The 18,959-nt window shown below is 31.9% G+C and overlaps 1 protein-coding gene across 1 annotated transcript; it reads left to right on the top strand.

Annotated features, from left to right (window-relative positions):
- The first annotated feature begins 202 nt into the window (after positions 1-202).
- Positions 203-8,233, top strand: LOC132747603 (uncharacterized). Its single transcript, XM_060737024.1, has 4 exons — positions 203-405; positions 1,097-1,779; positions 3,380-7,031; positions 7,534-8,233. The coding sequence occupies exons 1-4, from the start codon at positions 203-205 to the stop codon at positions 8,231-8,233; spliced, it is 5,238 nt and encodes a 1,745-aa protein (XP_060593007.1).
- The last annotated feature ends 10,726 nt before the right edge of the window (positions 8,234-18,959 follow it).

Raw genomic sequence — 18,959 nt, 5'->3', positions numbered from 1 at the left:
GCATTGTAGCAACAAAAAGAAAGTTCACCTTAAACTTGCTGTCCTTCGTTAACTCCACGTATATAAGACAAAACTGTACAGATCATTACTTTTTTCATGATATTTATATTATACGATACAATCATAAACTGCTTATATTGAGTTTAAAACATATTCTACAATTAAACCGAAAATAAGGCAGTGATTTAAACTTTATCAAAATATGGCGGATATAAATGCAATAAGGAAAAGCAAGGAGTACAAAAACTATAAAAGCCTTGATGCAGCTTTGAGCATACTGGGGCAGTCACTGGAACATTTCACTGACCACAGTGTTGGAACAGTACACCGCAAAATATCTCAGAAACTTGGGAAGAGACCGCAGTGCAATAAACAATGCAGCCGGAGTATTCTTGATCATAAAAGGTATTTGATAGTAATACTCTTTATTCAACAGATAATAAATGAATTTATGTTAAAATCTTTAAATTATGATGACTGGTTTTATGGTGACTGATTTGGTACACTGCGTGTTGCGTTGTCGTTAGCGACAACACGACAAAGCGCCAAACAGCCGGTTGTCGCACTGTCGTCTTATCGTCCTGTCTCTAGCGAAGAACGCCAAACGGCGCCTTGTCGTGCGGCGCGTAGTCGAGATGTTGCCCTGTAGCTCTGCTTGAATAAGCCAGTCCTTCGATTTGAACTGAGCGACAATGTGACATCGCGACAACACCCCGCTCGGCAACGCGCAGATTGGCGTGCATTAGCAACAGCTAGGACGACAAAACGAAAGTCCGACAATGCGCCATTTAAATTTGATTTTTATAAAACATATCATATTCACCAGCAAAAAACTACATATTTGTTTAATATCCAACAATTACAAAAAGAAATACAAGAACGCAATCGATGTGTATTACAAACCAACTTTTAAGTAATATAATTATGACAGATACCTTAAATGCGTTTCCTCGTTTCAAAAGCAAATTGTCAGGCTAAATAAAGCTGCATCTGTTATCCTTTTTAGAACGACCTTCATTTGTTTCACATTTAGTTATTTTTCTAATGCATCATGAAAATTGTCTTATCATTGCGTTTCTACTTTGCTTGATTACAGATGGTGTCCGACTTGCTTTGCTTGGAAAGAGGAATTGACAAAGTATCTAAAAAGCCAGAGAGAACAATTAAAATGGAATCAGATGAAAAGCTGGATGTGGCCGGTGTCTTCTGATGAGATCAGAGAAGTTTTTATGCCAGCAGATTGGAAAATGAAAGATATCAACTTCAAAGATTTGTCAACGATAATTAATGTATGGAAAAGATGTACAGAAGTGAATGCTAGAATGGTGACTGGAATTGGCAAGCTTCGAAAGTTAAGGAATGAATTTACTCATAAATACGGTACTACATTGTACATGGAGGATAACGAATTGCTCAATAAGTTCTTCATCATATTCAACGTACTAAATCATCCAGATATTCAAGCGGCTATACCAAACTTTAATGACCTGATTAAAACTTTAAAGGATCTCGAGCAGTTTGGTATGGAAACGGATGTAGAAAAAGCACTATGTAAAATTCAGTCTACTTTAACCAGACTTCTAGAAGAAAGGGAGAAGAAGAATAGAACATTAGAACAAAACCGGACTGAAAAACAGACATCGAAACGTGATATAATATTCTGGTGCTTTGCTGGTGTTATGGTACCGGTCTTAATAGCCATATGTTTTGCAAATTTAAACATAAGTACGACGAAACAAGAAATGTCACGTCAAGTTGAAATTTTAAACGGAAGTACAGGTAAAAGTATATTTATATATATTTGAATATCTTACAAGAGGTCATCTATTGCTTTATCAATCATAGACACTTTGGGTGTGAAGCTTAAACGCCTTTAACATCCAAATAAAATGTATTTTTGTCAATCCGAGCACATGTACTTATCATATATATAAAAAACTTAATATAATCCGTTTTTGAAAAAAATCATATTCCAACGTCTATTATACAGTCGAACTTCGTTCGCTCGAACTCGGAGGGTCTGTGAAAATTTGTTCGAGAGATCGGTAGTTCGAGCCAACCGAGGTTGAACTATTATTACATAGAACATATGTCTAAAGGTTTTCCAGCTTACATAGGTCAAATGATAAATACGTCAATATAATTGTTGTTAGAACATCTGTTTGTCGAATACGTCATATTAAGAATTATTATCCTATTGTACACAATATTAACGGTACACTGTGTTAATCTTTATGCATGCATATTGTAATTGGTTGAGTTCGATTGGGCGATCATTATCCAAATTGTGAACAATGTTCAAAGTATATTTATATGTCAATTATGGAATTAATTTTATTATAAACAATGAATTAATTAAATATATAAAAATATATAAAAAAAACATTTTACAGCAGCATATATTTGTAGTCATTTACTAAAATAAACACGTACAAGTATCATTCTATAAATAGATTACACTGTTACAATTCACGATACATGAACCACGGTTGTAACTAAAGCCGTCCGGGTAAACGTCATTTATTTATTGACTTTTGCGCATTTCAGGAGTTGTTTTCTTTTTATCGTTACTAAAGACGGCAAATATACAATTTTATCATAACAAACAAATCGGTTACAACACCTTTTATTTTCTATCAATTAACCTTAATTGCCTTTGTCACGATCACGAGGTGTTAAAAACATGCGTCGCCGACTATCAATTATTTAGAACATGTCGACCCGCAACTTTTGTTTTCTGTTTGTGTTCGACCGAAAAGGTGTGATTTACACTATATTTCTGCCGAAGGGACCGGAGATCATGTTCGAGAGTTCGAGCGATGGGTGTTCGAGCGATCCGAGGTAGAACAATATATATGATATAGGAATTTTGCCGGGACTGGACGATGAGTTCGAGCGAAAGGAGGTATTCGAGCGATCCGAGTTCGAGCGAACGAAGTTTAACTGTAATTATAATAGACGTTTGAATATGATTTTTTTTTTCAAAACGACTTATATTAAGTTTTTTATGTATCTATATGATCAGTACATGTGCTGGGATTGACAAATATACATTTATTTGGATTAAAAAGGCGTTTTAAGCTCCACATCCCAAGTGTCTGTGTTATCAATAAGTAAATGGACATGCGTTTTTCTGTGTCTACGATGGACATGCGTTTTTCTGTGTCTACGATTTAAATTCAATTATTAACATACATGTACCTGCATCTTTTAAAACTTAGTATTATTTAAAAAATGGTTTATATTGACTTTGAAGTGACTTATATTATTAAAAAATTTAAAATGAAATATTTATCATAATAAAAGTTGCTTAGTAAATGTCAAACAAATACAACGATTCAATTGCAAAGCCAAATTATTCTCTAAATACATATTTTAGATTGCCTATCAGAAGACCCTATCCCGTCATTTGCATACAAATATGTGCGAATGTTCGGCTACCTGTCTTACCATCATTCATTTGTTGGCCGCCAGTGGTTATTCAAAAGCTTAGAAGAAGGTCTTAACCAAACAGGTAAAGGAGTTGTGTTAATAACGGATATGGGCTTTGGAAAAACAGCTGCTGTAGCCAATATTATTTGTGCTACTTCTTCAGATGCGAGTTACAATCTAAAGAAACACCTGCTGGCCTATCACATATGTCGGTTTGATTCAATAATAACAAAACAGCACTTTGTTTTTATAAGAAGGTTGACATCTATGATAGCTAAGTATATTCCAATGTTCAACGATATTCTAAAAAATGAATTCACTTCATGCATGCATATCTTTGACGTAGAAACATGTGAAAATGATCCTTATGGTTGTTTCGACGAATGCCTTATACATCCCCTCCGGAACATTCCAGATCCAGAAGGGGGTGTTAAATTTGTTATCATCGATGCATTAGATGAATGTGAACATAACCATCATGATAAAAAAAATAAAATCAACGGAATAGCATCACTGCTGAAATACAAACTTCACCTTTTCCCAAAATGGTTAAAATTCATTGTAACTTGCCGAAATATTTCGTATTGTCGGCAACTAAAATATAACATGAAACTTATATTTTTGGATTCGAGTGATCAGAGAAACATAGAAGACATGAAGTTTTATCTAAGTGTACATGGAGGTAACAAAACAGAAGGAAAAAATGAACCTTTTACATTTTTACTTTTGACAAGTACAGTGCAATCAAACACTTATTCAAAACAGTTCCAGTCACTGAATATCTATTATGAGCATCAGTTCAAAAGGTACTTTACCAGCGGGTATAAGCATGCTAAAGCAATATTAGAGATTATCTGTTCAGCGCTACAGCCCATTGATGAAGATAAACTGTGGTACATACTTTCAAACACGACAGAAATAAACCAAGAGGACTATGATAACGCCATTGGACTTTTAATTGATTTTGTAAAATTTATTGATAATAAAGCATATATGCTACACATTTCACTGAGAGAGTGGTTGCTTGATACTGATAACATTGAATTCAAAATCAATCGAAATAACGGTCATTATTTCAATGCTTTATATTTGATAAAAGTACTTCAATATAAACAGGAAAAGATAGACATAGCAGAATTAGTTTTACATGCAGTACATGCAAATAAGTACATGGACACTAATGTGCTAGATACAGTGTCTTCATTAATTTCAAGAAGAGTAATAGATTTAAATATATATAAAGACGATAACCCATTACACATCATAGCTAAGTATACAGACAGTGCAGCTGCGATGCAATATTTACTGAAATATTATCCAGAAGCTGATATTTTAGATAGACAAAATGTCACTCCTTCTTTCATTGCTGCTTCTATGGGTAACGTAGATGCTCTTAAAACATTGATTAATGCTGGAGCTAATCTAGCATTTAGAACCAAGTCATTCCAAGACATCATTAACCTTGATATTGCAGTTCAAATATCTTTGGAAAAGTTACACTGGGATTATGGTTTGTTAGATATAGCAGTCCAAAATGGACACTTTAAAATTGTTGAATTTATTTTGAAAGGTAAACATTCTTCACAGTATCCTTTAGATAGACGAAACGGAATGAATTTATTACCAGTTCACCTTGGATGTAAGCTAGGACACGTCAAGATAGTAAAATATATAAGTAACCTTTATCCATGGATGCTAGACAACACGTGTTTATACTTCGCAGCAGAGAGGGCTCATGCCGATTTAGTTGATTTTATTATAAAATCTAATATAAAAGATGACTGTAAGTTATGTGATTCCAAACTTCACTGGATACCTAGGGGCAAAATAAGAATTCAGAGTCAAATTATTGTTTCCATGGTTGCAAATGATTATCATAACATATATGTACTTTTTGATGACTGGCATTTCGTTGCTTGTGAAACAGCTTTACATGTTGCAGTGAGGTTGAGATATATCAATGTTATTAAAGTATTATTAAATGATCCGGCTACAACTAGTCATGAATGCTTTGATCGAGGGGGTAGAACACCTCTTATATCTGCAATCCAAAACAACTATTCAGATATCGTTGAGCTATTCATTGATCAAAATTTATTTAGATATGATCTTAGGTGTTTGAAATCGGTCGATCCATCCCGTTTATTTCAACTGAATGAGAAAGAAAGACAAACTCTGAAATTGTATAATGGTCCCCATAATTTTACAATAATGCACATTATTTCAAAGTTTGATAGTTTATGGATTATCGACTTGCTTCATAAAAAGAATGTGAAAACACAATGGAATATTTATGATAGTGAAGGTTGTTTACCTATTCACGTTGCAGCTTGCCACGGAAGCTTGAAAATGCTTGAACATCATGTCAACACATCTGAAAAACAGTTACAAAATTTAAGATGCAAAAACGGAAAAACTCCAGTCGATTCAGCAGCCGAATGTGGTTCATTTGCAGCAACTAGTTTTCTTCTAAATCAGCTACTTGATACGACCGGTACGTTGTTAAGCAGACTTAAAAAGGCGTTGATATCATCAGCACTTAGGAAACCATTAACGTCTTCCCTGGCTATTTATGATTTCAGTTTAGATACAAATATTTCAAAGATCGTGCAACTAGTTGTGGATAGTGATGAAGACATCATGATTAAATTTGAACGTAATCGCAATATTCTTCACATATCCTTATTAAACGGTCACTATCAAGTTGTTATTGATACGTTTAGGAATTATCCAGAACTTTCAATACAGCTTATGAGGGACATAGATATTGATTCATTTACACCTTTGCACCTTGCAGTTTCAAATCTTGAAAAATCGACGGACTTCGTTTTTACATTTTTGCTTAACCTTACAATGGAATCAAGTAAATCATTCCTAACTGGTAAAGAATATTCTATACTACTAGCTTTAGAATTCGTTGAAAAAAACGGTTTAATACCATCATTGCATCGTAAATCGATCTTATTAGATCTTGTAGAGAAAAATCACTGCTCACTAATTTCCTTATATGTTAGCCTTGTCAACAAAAAGATTTTGCAAGATAATGAATTCATCAGAAATGTACTACTCAAGGACTATACATCTGTTTTGACATACGAAATATATGTCAGATTGATGTTACATAAACAGTTGACAGCTTCGAAAATCGTGAAGTGCGCTAACAGCTGTACAGACATGATTTCAAAATGTCATTTACATATTTTAGCCTTGAAATTTGGACAGCTTTGTTCAGCGCTTATGACAGTGTTTGACAAGTGGTATTTAGATGAAATTGAGAAAACTTTTAAATTGTATTTTCAAAAGGGCCCGACTGTTTATAGCTCTTGCTATGACAGTGACGGATTTAATGTTCTTGAAAGAGCTATTCAGGGTTGGTCTGCAGGTTTGGTTAAGCACTTAATAGAAATAGGAGTTAAAAGTAAACTTTCTGCAAAAGATTTGATTTTAATCGCAACTAACACAAAATATAGGATGAAATATGAAAAGTATTACATACTTTGTAAGCCATATAAAGATATGTCCTACCATATTAAACTAATTGACAAGAATTGCGTTCGGGAGGATATAAAACACGCATCAAAACAGGGCTATGATAAAGTGTCAAATATTTCATTTTTTTTACAATTATAGGTACATATCTTTGCAGAGCATACCAAGAACATATACAGACCTAGACTTGATTGTTTCCACAATTATCCGTAACGATCACAATAATCTAAATAAGTATTTATTTTGTTCTCAACATAACGCGCAAATGTTTTCTTTGGTACATATTTTTGCAATGCATGATATGTCTTTAACACTTGAAAATATTTCTTATTTTTGGGGTAAAAACGTATTAAACTGTCGCAATTTCCATTCGATAACACCTATGTACTTAGCAACTGGTTTACACCAAGAGCGCGCAAGGGCTCTTTTTCTAGCAAAGTCAATTAAGGATGTTCATCCGCAGCGATTTGAAGAGGAGAAATTTATTTTCCATTTCTGGATGAGATTTCTCTTTAAAATATATGGAAATAAGAATTTGAGCTGTATATTTAGTTTTAAGCTTCATATGCCTAGAAATATGTATACTATTTTGAAAGCATACGTTTGTTTTAGGAATGTTGCAAAAATTATAAATGAAGAAGATAGTTTAAGAGATCAACTCATATTTTTGAAAGTTAATTATAAGTTGTTAGATGCAAGAGATGTGTGTCAATATAGCGGGAAAAGGAAACTTCGAAAGTTACTCTCATCTCAAAAGTATAACGCTTTCGTCAAACAGCGCGGTAATGAAATGGTTACAGTTTTGCAACATTTTCTCTCTGACATTCAAGGTTTAGATGAATACTCGTCTGAGGAACATTATTTTTTAACTGAAATAAAATACATTCAAAACAATCCAGAAGGAAGCGATGGTTATCCGGTATTCTGCGAGTATGATGTTAGTGAACATTGGGGATATTTAAGAAAAACGTTCCGGTTTCTCGTTGAATATCTGAAGCTAAGAATGGGCGAGGAAATCGGACATATTGTGCGGGATACATTGTTTTTCAGTGAAAGATTCAATCTTACAATGACGGCTACTTCGCTTAGCATCATTCCAGCTTTTAAATACGTTAAAGAGATTGACAATTTTCCCTTCTTTGAAGATACATATCTTTTGTTTCTGAAGGCAATAAGGACGGGGGATAATAGGTGGCATTTCATTGAAGAAGCATCTAAAATGATTTTATACAATCAATGGAATGAAAATGCTGAAAAAATAAGAAATTACTTTTTCAATGATGATATGATGATACTACATTCTCATAATTGAAATATTGATAGTACAACCACTAGTAATTTATGTAGCATGAACAGAACAAATTGATTGAAAATGCCAAAATGGAAATGTATATATTGTGTTTATAGATATTTAGATGTTTATTTTTGAACTGTTTTGTAATAAATGTGATTAAAACAAATTGTCATGACATGATGTTTTAACAAGTGCCATTGCCTAGCGGGCCACGCTTGACTTTTTCTTATTTCTAAATGCATTACAATATAATAATGTATATATCAAAATGTATTATAAGTGGTTTTTTGTTTAAGTATGAATCAAATCCATCAATAAATAAGGTCAAGTTCGATCAAATATTTTATATTTTAAACTTGATGAAATTTTATTCTTTCATTTTATTTGGAATTATAATGTCATATAGTGTTATTCAAATGAAATTAAACGACTTTATGGTATTCATCGTTTATGTATAAGAGAAATTCAAGTTAATATAGAATCTTTTGTTGTTGTTTTTTATATATATAAATATATATAAAACATTGTGATTAAAATCAAATTAAACGACTTTATGATATTCATCATTTATGTACACACCTTGAAATAAGTTAAACACCCTGGAAATTTAAAATTAGTTGTGATTGAAAGCATTGTCATGACATGAAATGAGCTAAGAAATAGTAATTTGATAGGTAGCGATACCAAGTTAGTAATCATAAACCAGTAAATTAATGAATTTATTCTTAACCAAATTATTGAAGCATAAGCAAATCTGTTGTTTTTACCAAACATGTAAGTGTTTATAAGTATGGCATGTATGGTGTTGGAGGTTGGAGTGTTTACAGTAAGGCGTCTGATGCGATTTTGAGGTAAATTCTGCTATTCTTGGTGCAAAGCTTGTACCAGTTGTTGCAGGTTGACTACAGGTGATTCGTACCATTGCCCAAATGAAATTTAAAATTTCAGTTGTGGTCATGTCAAAATTGAGGCAAAATGCCGGGTGTGCTTATTTCCAGGTGTATATAAGATATTTTCAAGTTAGTATGTTGTTGTTGGTTTTTGTTTTGTTTTGTGTTTTTTATCATTCCTGATAGTCTGAGGATCTTACAAATCATAAACATATTATTTCCTTTTATTGTCATTATATGTCATCTCTGGATACCTACGTGATAACCTATTCATATCATTTCATAGATTTTATGCGTACTTTGGTAGTGAAGAATATCTATAAATGATAATTCCTATGAATTTATGAATCATCTGGTAAATTTAAATCTTTTCCTTATCTTTCTGTTATTTAAAATACTTTTCAAAAATCTTTTATGATATTTGTACCATTTATATTAAGGTATATTAAACTTCAAAACTGTATACGATTTCCCTCTAAAGGAAATACTTCATACTGCAATAATAATGAATTAAGAATATGTTAGATGCTAGATGTAAGATTTTTCACCAGACAAAAGCAGCGTTGAAATGATAAGCCATAAATGTAGTTGTCCTCCATGCAAAAAACACAACTTTTCTAACGACCACAATAAAAATATGGTAAAGTTATATGTCCAATGAGTAACGTTTTCTGTTGCAACAAAAGGAGTTTTTGGAAAAAAGTATAATGCTGGTAGCTTTATGTGCCTATAAATTTTGCACAATTTTAGCTCTTTAGCTTTGGTCATATCTCTGAGACCAGCGTCTGTCGTCTTTAATATTTTGGCTTAAACAGTATATCCTATATCCCACACCATCAATGATGAAACTATATACAGGAATTGAAACTAATGATGAATTCAAAGGTACATGAAAATTTGATTTTAACTTGCACATTTCTCAAACCATATGCACGGGGGTACACTCCATATGAATCTCAAAATCGAGCAAAATCGGTAAAATAATTTATGTAAAATTCCGCTGATCCTGATTTGCACTATAACACCATATGTGGAAGAGAAAATTGGTCAATCACAGAGTAAGTTTTCAATTTTTTAAACATTTAAGTAAAAAATATAATGCTTTTTGAAGAAAATCGAAATGTGACTCTAGTCTCCTGACTTTCCTCTTATTATCCAATTTTTGATCTGGATTTTTATGAAAATTTCGTCGTCGTTGGTTCTGGTATGTCCAAAACATGCAATGCGTAGGAAAAAATGTCACTAAGCGAACTTAAGATACAGATTTTTTACGAAAACTTACCACCGAATGATGCTTAACATTTAACCAAACCGATATTGAAACATTTATTAAATGTCTAGTATAACACGTTACCTATATCATTGCATTAGAAATCACTACCAATAATAATATACATTTTTGTATATTATAGATAGTATTAGATACATTGATATGTTGATTATTAACACTTTTAATTATGAAACAATAACTGTTTGTTGTCAAAATTATAATTTGATTTAAGGTCAGGATTCTTCAACCAATATTAATTTCGCGTTGTTTACTCGAAAAAGAGAGTAGAATATTTCTCTACGGGCAGCTTTTATGACAAGGTTTACTAATATTTCACTGCATGACAATCAAGAAATTGCTTGTACCTGTAAGTGAAAATCTATTAGATACACTTTTAACATCTTGAAGTGATGTTTATTTATATGAATTTAAATACTACATTGTAGTAATTTTATGGAAACAAAAATATATGATACGACAGCTTTACAAAGGTTTGATCACTTTCTATTGTCAGCTGTTTAATATATTATGTACAGTTTGGCTTGTCTAAGTTAAGCATCCTCAGAAGCAAATTTATATACTAGTAGTATTTGCTCTGCATCAACATTTTTATATACTCTGTATATTAAATATTTCTATTAGTTAGCCCACTGATGTAGTGATATTTATTAACCAAACACATGGACTGATGAACTTCCAGCCAAAGCTAGGCCATTTTTATTTTTGCTATTCAATGTTTACATAAATATGAAAGTCATTTGTAGTTTTGTATATTGACCAAAATAGAATTTAAAAAAAAAACAAAAACTTTCCTTAGAGATGTATTATTGAGAACATAAATATAGATATTAATTATTTAGCGTTCCTAAAAATTGTCCAAATATATGCAAAAGTTCTTCAAACTTTATAATGTACCATTTGATACAACATACGCATCGTCTTCAATTTGGTTTAACTGATTTTTTTAATCTGTCTTCTAGCTACTTGACAGACGATAAATTAATTTATACGGCGATGAAGGGTAGCCTTGCCTTACACCTCTTTCGGTATAAAAATCAAAAGAACCTCTTTTATCTTTTGTAAAACATGTATTACGTTAAACTACAAATGTATACTAAGAAAGTTTAACCCATTCCTATAAGATACAAAAATAAAATGATATTTTGTCATTATAAGTTTTGACATCATTGTTTTTTTTTTTTTTTTGTTCTTGTTTTTGTTTTGTGTGTGTGTGTTTTTTTTTTGTTTTGTTTTCAAAAAATGAATAAATAAAATTTCTGGTTTGTCAAGGTCCTGTTTATTATAAATATTCGTCAATATGATATTGATGAAACGGGGTTGACAATTATCGGTTAGTTGTTAATTTTTTTAACAGCGATCTTAAGAGAATCAATCAATCAACTTTTATGCAAATCTAAAAACATGTGTACATATTCATGCCTTAGTTTATACTAAAACCTTCTGCGCAAAGGCGTTTTCTAGTTTTAATATGGCAACTTGTGGAAATAATTTTTCACATGATATGTTTTTGTCTTCATTTAAATCTAGCATTGAATCGTCATTGGCAAAATATGTGCAAAAAGGTATAATGCAGTATGTTAAGACTCTTATTATTAAATATTTCTTTTGTTCTTTCATTTTTTTTCTAATTTGTAACGATCTTCCTATTTAAATTTTGATTCATTACGTATATTTTTCAATAATGTAATTTTTTTTTAATTTTGTTATGACACGATTAAACGGACTTTACTTACTAGTGTAATTTATTTGTCATGACAGGACTGGACATTTTCCAATTCGTTTTTCGCATGTGTTAATACCTTTAAAGTGGGATATTCTGCGCTTATTTATTTTCCTTTCCTAAATGTTCCTTTCAAATTCACCTTTTCTCTCTTAAAGTTTAAATTCATTTGTTTTAATTGGAATAACATATAACCATTTTTGCAACTGGTTATAAGGTTGGTAAATGTCGGCGAGCAGCAATGTTTCCGTGCATATCTCTCACAAATTATGTGGAATTTCAATCAAACTTCAACAGAATAGTTTTCAACAAGAATCAAACACAAAAGTTATTGTCCAGATTTGCGATTGGACAGAAGGACTGCCATTTTTTATATAAATTTGTAATATTGGAGGTTTGTGCAATTTTCTGTCACTTGTTATTTTCCCCGTCGAATTTCCGGTATTTCATGTATATTTTCATGTCATTTCTGTAAAATAAATCTTTCATAAGAAATAGTATGCAAATACATTTAACATTGAAAATCTTTGTATGTGTATAAAACAAGGGCCATCAATGATGACAGATAGCCAATCGCATGTTGCAGCTACTGTGTAGCAGGAGACCCAAAAATCATTAACAGGGCAAAACTCTTCTTTTATTTAAGGCCAAAAACTCAGCTGAAAATCATTCAAGCGAGAAACTTTTGTATTATGCACAAGTATTTGACCTACCAATCAGTCCTGACCATGTTCGAACTCGTTGGAGCTATTACCTAGATAAGCATCCTGACAAAGTTTGATGATGATTGAGGCAAAAATGTGACCGCTAGAGTGTTAACAAGGTTTTTCTATTTTTAGCTCCTGTGACCTAAGTTTTCATCCGAGATGACCCATGTTCGAACTTATCCGGGCTTTTACCTTGACAAGCATCCTGACAAAGCTTGATGATGATTGAGGCAAAAATGTGACCGTGAGTGTTAACGAACAAATGTGGACGGACGACGGAAATTCAACGATCTTAAAGGCTCACCCAGAGCTAGCTCAGGTGAGCTAAAATCTTGTTAACACTCTTGCGGCTTCTGTATTGATCCAAATATCCTGGAAATTGGTCTAAAAGTTTGTTTTGATGATTTCTAGGTCAAGTTCGAATATAAGTCACCTGGGGTCAAAAACTAGGTCACACTGCCCAAATATGGAAACACCTTGTTAACTCTCTAATGGTCATATTTTACTCAATTGTCATCAAACTTGGTCAGGATGCTTTTCTAGTTAATTGCTCAAATGAGTTCGAACACTGGTCATCTCTGATGAAAAACTAGGTCACATGAGCAAAAAATAGAAAAAAAACTTGTTAACTCTCTAGTGGCTACTGTTGTTATCCAAATATCCTGGACATTGGTCTGCAAGTTTGTCTTGATGATTTTTAGGTCAAATTTGAATATGGGTCACCTGGGGTCAAACACGAGGTCACACTGTCTAAATATCGGAAAACCTTGTTAACGCTCTAGAGGTCACATTTTAAAACAGTTTAGTCAGTCAGATGAGCGATCAAGGGGCCATCTTGGCCCTCTTACTTACAACTTTTGTGCAGGTTCTAAAAAAGGCACTAGGCCTAGATAGAAACTGTTTAATAGAGATAAAGAAATAACACACAATCACAAATTTGTATGAAGCACATTTAATGAACACATTGTATAACCAACATGAAAAAATCAGTACATTCCGGTGGGGTCTACAATTTGAGACAATTTTAAAATAACATCTAAAACATAATATATTATCACAAATAAATGCACTGAAGTTCATTGCATGTATATAAATGTTAAGTTAAGAAATGGTATCATAAATCACTGGTAAAATTGGTTGGATATTTTTTTTCTTCAAAAGAACAAGATATACATGTACATTGTCAATATTGTTAACAAAATATTTTAATAACAGGTTGTTTAAGTGTTCCATAATGCATATAGTCAAAACTAATCGTTCAATATATAGTGAATGGATAAAAAATTCAAAACTGTCACTGCACTTTGTATTCATCTTAAGGAAATCTTAAGAGTATTGCAATGGGTAAGCAAGGACCTTAGAAAAAAATAAGCGCGTAGTCCTTAGACTTCTTAGTCACATCTTAACATTTTTTTAAAAAACAAAGATAGCATAACTGTTGTGATAATTTTAAACTGATTATATAATGATTATATAATGTATATGTGATACACATAGTGACTATACAAGTAGACTTACTTTTTACTTTATTTAATAGACATTCCACACATAAACTTTTTTTACAAAAACATAAGATTAAAGAGATAATCAGCAAGTGGAAGAAACTGTTTCATTCTGAGACTGCATTTCTAAATCATTTTCATTCATATGTTGAAAGTTTAATACGCCTTTCAAAAATTCACCCTAAAAATATATCCAATATTCTTTACCACTTTAAGCAAACTGTTATTATGAACATCATTCTGTGTGGAAAACTAAACCATTTGATCCAAGTGAAGCTAGGCAAGTCCACTTATCTTTACTACCTGGACTAATTCTGACCTGTTTGTCTTACTTATTTCCTCACATTTATAAAAATATCCCTAAAACTGATAATGGACTGTTTCCAACTGAAAATTGGACAAGTCCATTCAGCAAGTTCAATAGGTAAAAGATAAAATAGCCTTAAAAAGTTTCAAAACGAAGAAAATAGAACTAAATTTCCATAAGAAAATTAATAAGTTGAACCTCAAATGTGCGAGGAAAAATGAAATATATGTAAGAGTTCAATACTAGTACATTTTGCAACCATTGTACCAGTGAAATCTTAATGATATAAAAAGAAAGTCTCAACATACTGTGGCTTCACTCAATAAACAAAATGCTTGGAAACAAAAGAAACGTGGTCGACTGACATTAAAATGTATATTTTAGGAAAGTACATATTACAGAGGATATTTTTTTGGACTTAAAAAAGCATTATTAAAAAATTTACTTGATCTGAAAGATACTCCGTTGTAATTCGAGTATGAAAAGCAAATAAGATATTTAATTCAGAATCCATATTAAAATACAATGTAAATCCTAAAATTATTTATCTAAAACATTTTTCTATGTATTACCTCAATCAATACGTACTATTGTCTTTAAAAGATAATAATAGCATATTAGTTTTATAATGAAATCTATGCTTCAAGAACATCAATCAATGGATCTAAAACATTTATAAGAGTGAAAAGCCAAAGACAAGATGCATTTTATAACATGATATACATTATTTAGACATGATTATTAGAACATGATATACAGTGTTTAGACATGATTTTATAACATGATTGAAAAGGTTTACTTGAAAAGGTTTACAAAGCTATATATGATTATATCTATAAAAAGCAAAAGATTGGTCACAAGAAAGAGCACAGAGCACAATGTGGGCGGGGAGCACATCTAAGTTTTGAGCATAAATAACTGCATATACAACTTTTAACAAATACTGACAATATTATGTAACTATTTTCTCAAATTCCTTAAAAACATACAAATAAATGTCTGATTTATAAAAATTTATCAATAATACAAAATTCATTTTAGGTATGCTAAATAATAAATATTGTCACCAGAAATAGTTTTATTACATTAATACATTGACAGAAATAATAGATAAGGTTTAATATTTTGACAGAAAATACTTAGCTTATGATTTTTTTACCATATTTAGTAAAATGTGATTGATATAATAAAACCCTATCAAATAACATAAACTGTAATTTCTCTTTATATCAAGGCTATATATTCGTTATTTTTAATCATCCCAACTTTTTTTTTCATTTTCTAGTTAACTTCAATGTTATAATTAACAAATTGACAAAAAAATAAAAAAGTTATTTTTTTACCTTAGAAAAGCACACCTGCATTTTAAGTTAGTTTGTTCTGTCTGGTTTTAATGGCAAGTTCAACACGGTTTTATTCATATCTTGGCCATCAGTCCACCTACCCCACTTCCCTGGTTAACTAACTAGTAATTACTCTCCACAAATGACTGACACTAATCCCAAATGATTTCCAAAACAGCAATATCAGACAAATGAACATTAGACTCAATGTCAAAGATTCATTTTCACAGAGAAATTATTTTCAAGAAAATGTCACCACTCATTTTAAGTCTACAAATATATTACATGTACTTGTGTATAAGGTATGTAACCTGTACACATTATTGCACATCTATTGTAAATTTATGAAGTATGCTAATTGAAACTGAAAACTGATGTTACATGTACATTAGGACACACTGCAAATAACACAGATCAAATAATTGAAAATTTAAACAGTATGTTGCAGTTACTTGAAGTAATTTCAATCAACTAATATATCTTATTCTATGTCCCTTTCAATTCAATTGACAATTATGAATAAACCATAAATATATATAATAAATGTTACCACAATATATGAAACAGATTTACGCATTTATATGTTTCCTCCATGGTACATAACCTCCGCATTCCAAACAGATGGATAGTAGGAAGTTCTCTTACTTGTGGAAACTTCACTTCCTTTTTGTATAAGTTTTTGAACAAAGATTAAGTCAGGTTTAGATGAAAAGTCTTGAAAATTGCAATATTGGTTAAAGAATCATAAATTATTCTTTTTTATCTTACTGTAATTTTAATCCGGAAAGCAAGAATAGCAATGGTGCAAAAAAAAAAAATCTTAACAAAATACAAGTAGTACAATAGCTAACAATAAAGGCTAAGTAAAGTTGGATATATGTTAAACATAATATAAATTATATGTAAGCAAAACCATAATATATCTTATAGCAAAAGGTTAAGTTATAGGTAATATGTACCAACATAAATCAGGTACACTCAACCTGTATAAAACTGATAACTTTATGATAAAAACAAAAAATCTGTATACAAATTAAAATACATTGCAACTGTATAACTAATGTATAATATGTATAATGTAAAACAATAATCAAGATAAAACATAAATAAACAAGAGGGCCATGATGGCCCTGAGGTCGCTCACCTGTATATAGGCCCCCCCACCCCCAGGCCAATTTTTACCCAAGGGCTTTTATTTGTTTATTTGAACAGACTTGGTAGACACCCATAAGAAGATGTTTCATGCTAAACATCTAAGTTCTAGCTCATTGGGTTTTTTAAAAGAAGATTTTTTAAAGTTTTTACTATACACATATAGTTTAAAACAATGACACCCCTGCGGCAGGGCCAGTTTTGACCCCGGGCTTTTAATTGAACAAACTTTGTAGATATTTACTTAAAGATGTTTCATGCTTAATATCTAAACTCTAGCTATTTGGGTTTTTTCAAAGAAGATTTTTAAGTTTTTGCTATACACATATAAGGAAAATCAATGACACCCCCCCCCCCTGGCGGGGCCAGTTTTGACCCCAGGGCTTTTATTTGAACATACTTGGTAGACACTCATTAGAAGATGTTTCATGCTAAATATCTTAGCTCTAGCTCTTTGGGTTCTTTAAAAGAAGATTTTTTAAGTTTTTACTATATGCATATAGGGAAAATCTATGACCCCCTGGGGCGGGGTCAATTTTGACCCCAGGGCTTTTATTTGAACAAACTTGGTAGACACTCACTAGAAGACGTTTCATGCCAAATATCTAAGCTCTAGCTCTTATGGTTCTTTAAAAGAAGATTTTTTAAGTTTTTACTATATGCATATAGGGAAAATCAATGAACCCCCGGGGCGGGCCAATTTTGACCCCAGGGCTTTAATTTGAACAAACTTGGTAGACACTCACTAGAAGATGTTTCATGCTTAATATCTTAGCTCTAGCTCTTTGGGTTCTTTAAAAGAAGATTTTTTTGAAGTTTTTTACTATATGCATATTGGGAAAATCAATGACCCCCATGGGGCGGGGCCCAATTTTGACCCCAGGGCTTTTATTTGAACAAACTTGGTAGACATTAACTAGAAGAATGTTTCATGCCATATCTAAGCTCTAGCTCTTACGGTTCTTTAAAAGAAGATTTTTTAAGGTTTTTACTATATGCATATAGGGAAAATCAATGAACCCCCGGGGCGGGGCCAATTTTGACCCAAGGGCTTTAAATTTGAACAAACTTGGTAGACACTCACTAGAAGATGTTTCATGCTTAATATTCTTAGCTCTAGCTCTTTGGGTTCTTTAAAAAGAAGATTTTTTAAGTTTTTACTATATGCATATAGGGAAAATCAATGACCCCATGGGGCGGGCCAATTTTTGACCCCAGGGCTTTTAATTTGAACAAACTTGGTAGACATTAACTAGAAGATGTTTTCATGCCAAATATCTAAGCTCTAGCTCTTACGGTTCTTTAAAAGAAGATTTTTTAAGGTTTTTACTATATGCATATAGGGAAAATCAATGAACCCCCGGGGCGGGGCCAATTTTGACCCAAGGGCTTTAATTTGAACAAACTTGGTAGACACTCACTAGAAGATGTTTCATGCTTAATATCTTAGCTCTAGCTCTTTGGGTTCTTTAAAAGAAGATTTTTTTAGTTTTTACTATATGCATATAGGGAAAATCAATGACCCCCTGGGGCGGGGCCAATTTTGACCCCAGGGCTTTTATTTGAACAAACTTGGTAGACATTCACTAGAAGATGTTTCATGCCAAATATCTAAGCTCTAGCTCTTAGGGTTGTTTAAAAGAAGATATTTAAAGATTTTTCTTTCGGTTGCCATAGCAACCAGAGTTCTGCATGGAATTAAATTCTTTGAACAATTTTTAAAGGTGACCACCAAAGGAACATTCCTGTGAAGTTTGGATGAAATTGGCTCAGTGGTTTAATGAGGAGATGTCATTTAAAGCAAAAGTTTAGGGAAGGGGACACGGCGACGG

This window comes from Ruditapes philippinarum, unplaced genomic scaffold, assembly GCF_026571515.1.
Source record: "Ruditapes philippinarum isolate M1 unplaced genomic scaffold, ASM2657151v2 ctg7620_1_1_1_1, whole genome shotgun sequence".
NCBI lineage: Eukaryota > Metazoa > Mollusca > Bivalvia > Venerida > Veneridae > Ruditapes > Ruditapes philippinarum.
Note: the sequence above shows the minus strand (reverse complement) of the source record. Positions and strands in the feature narration are given on the sequence as shown.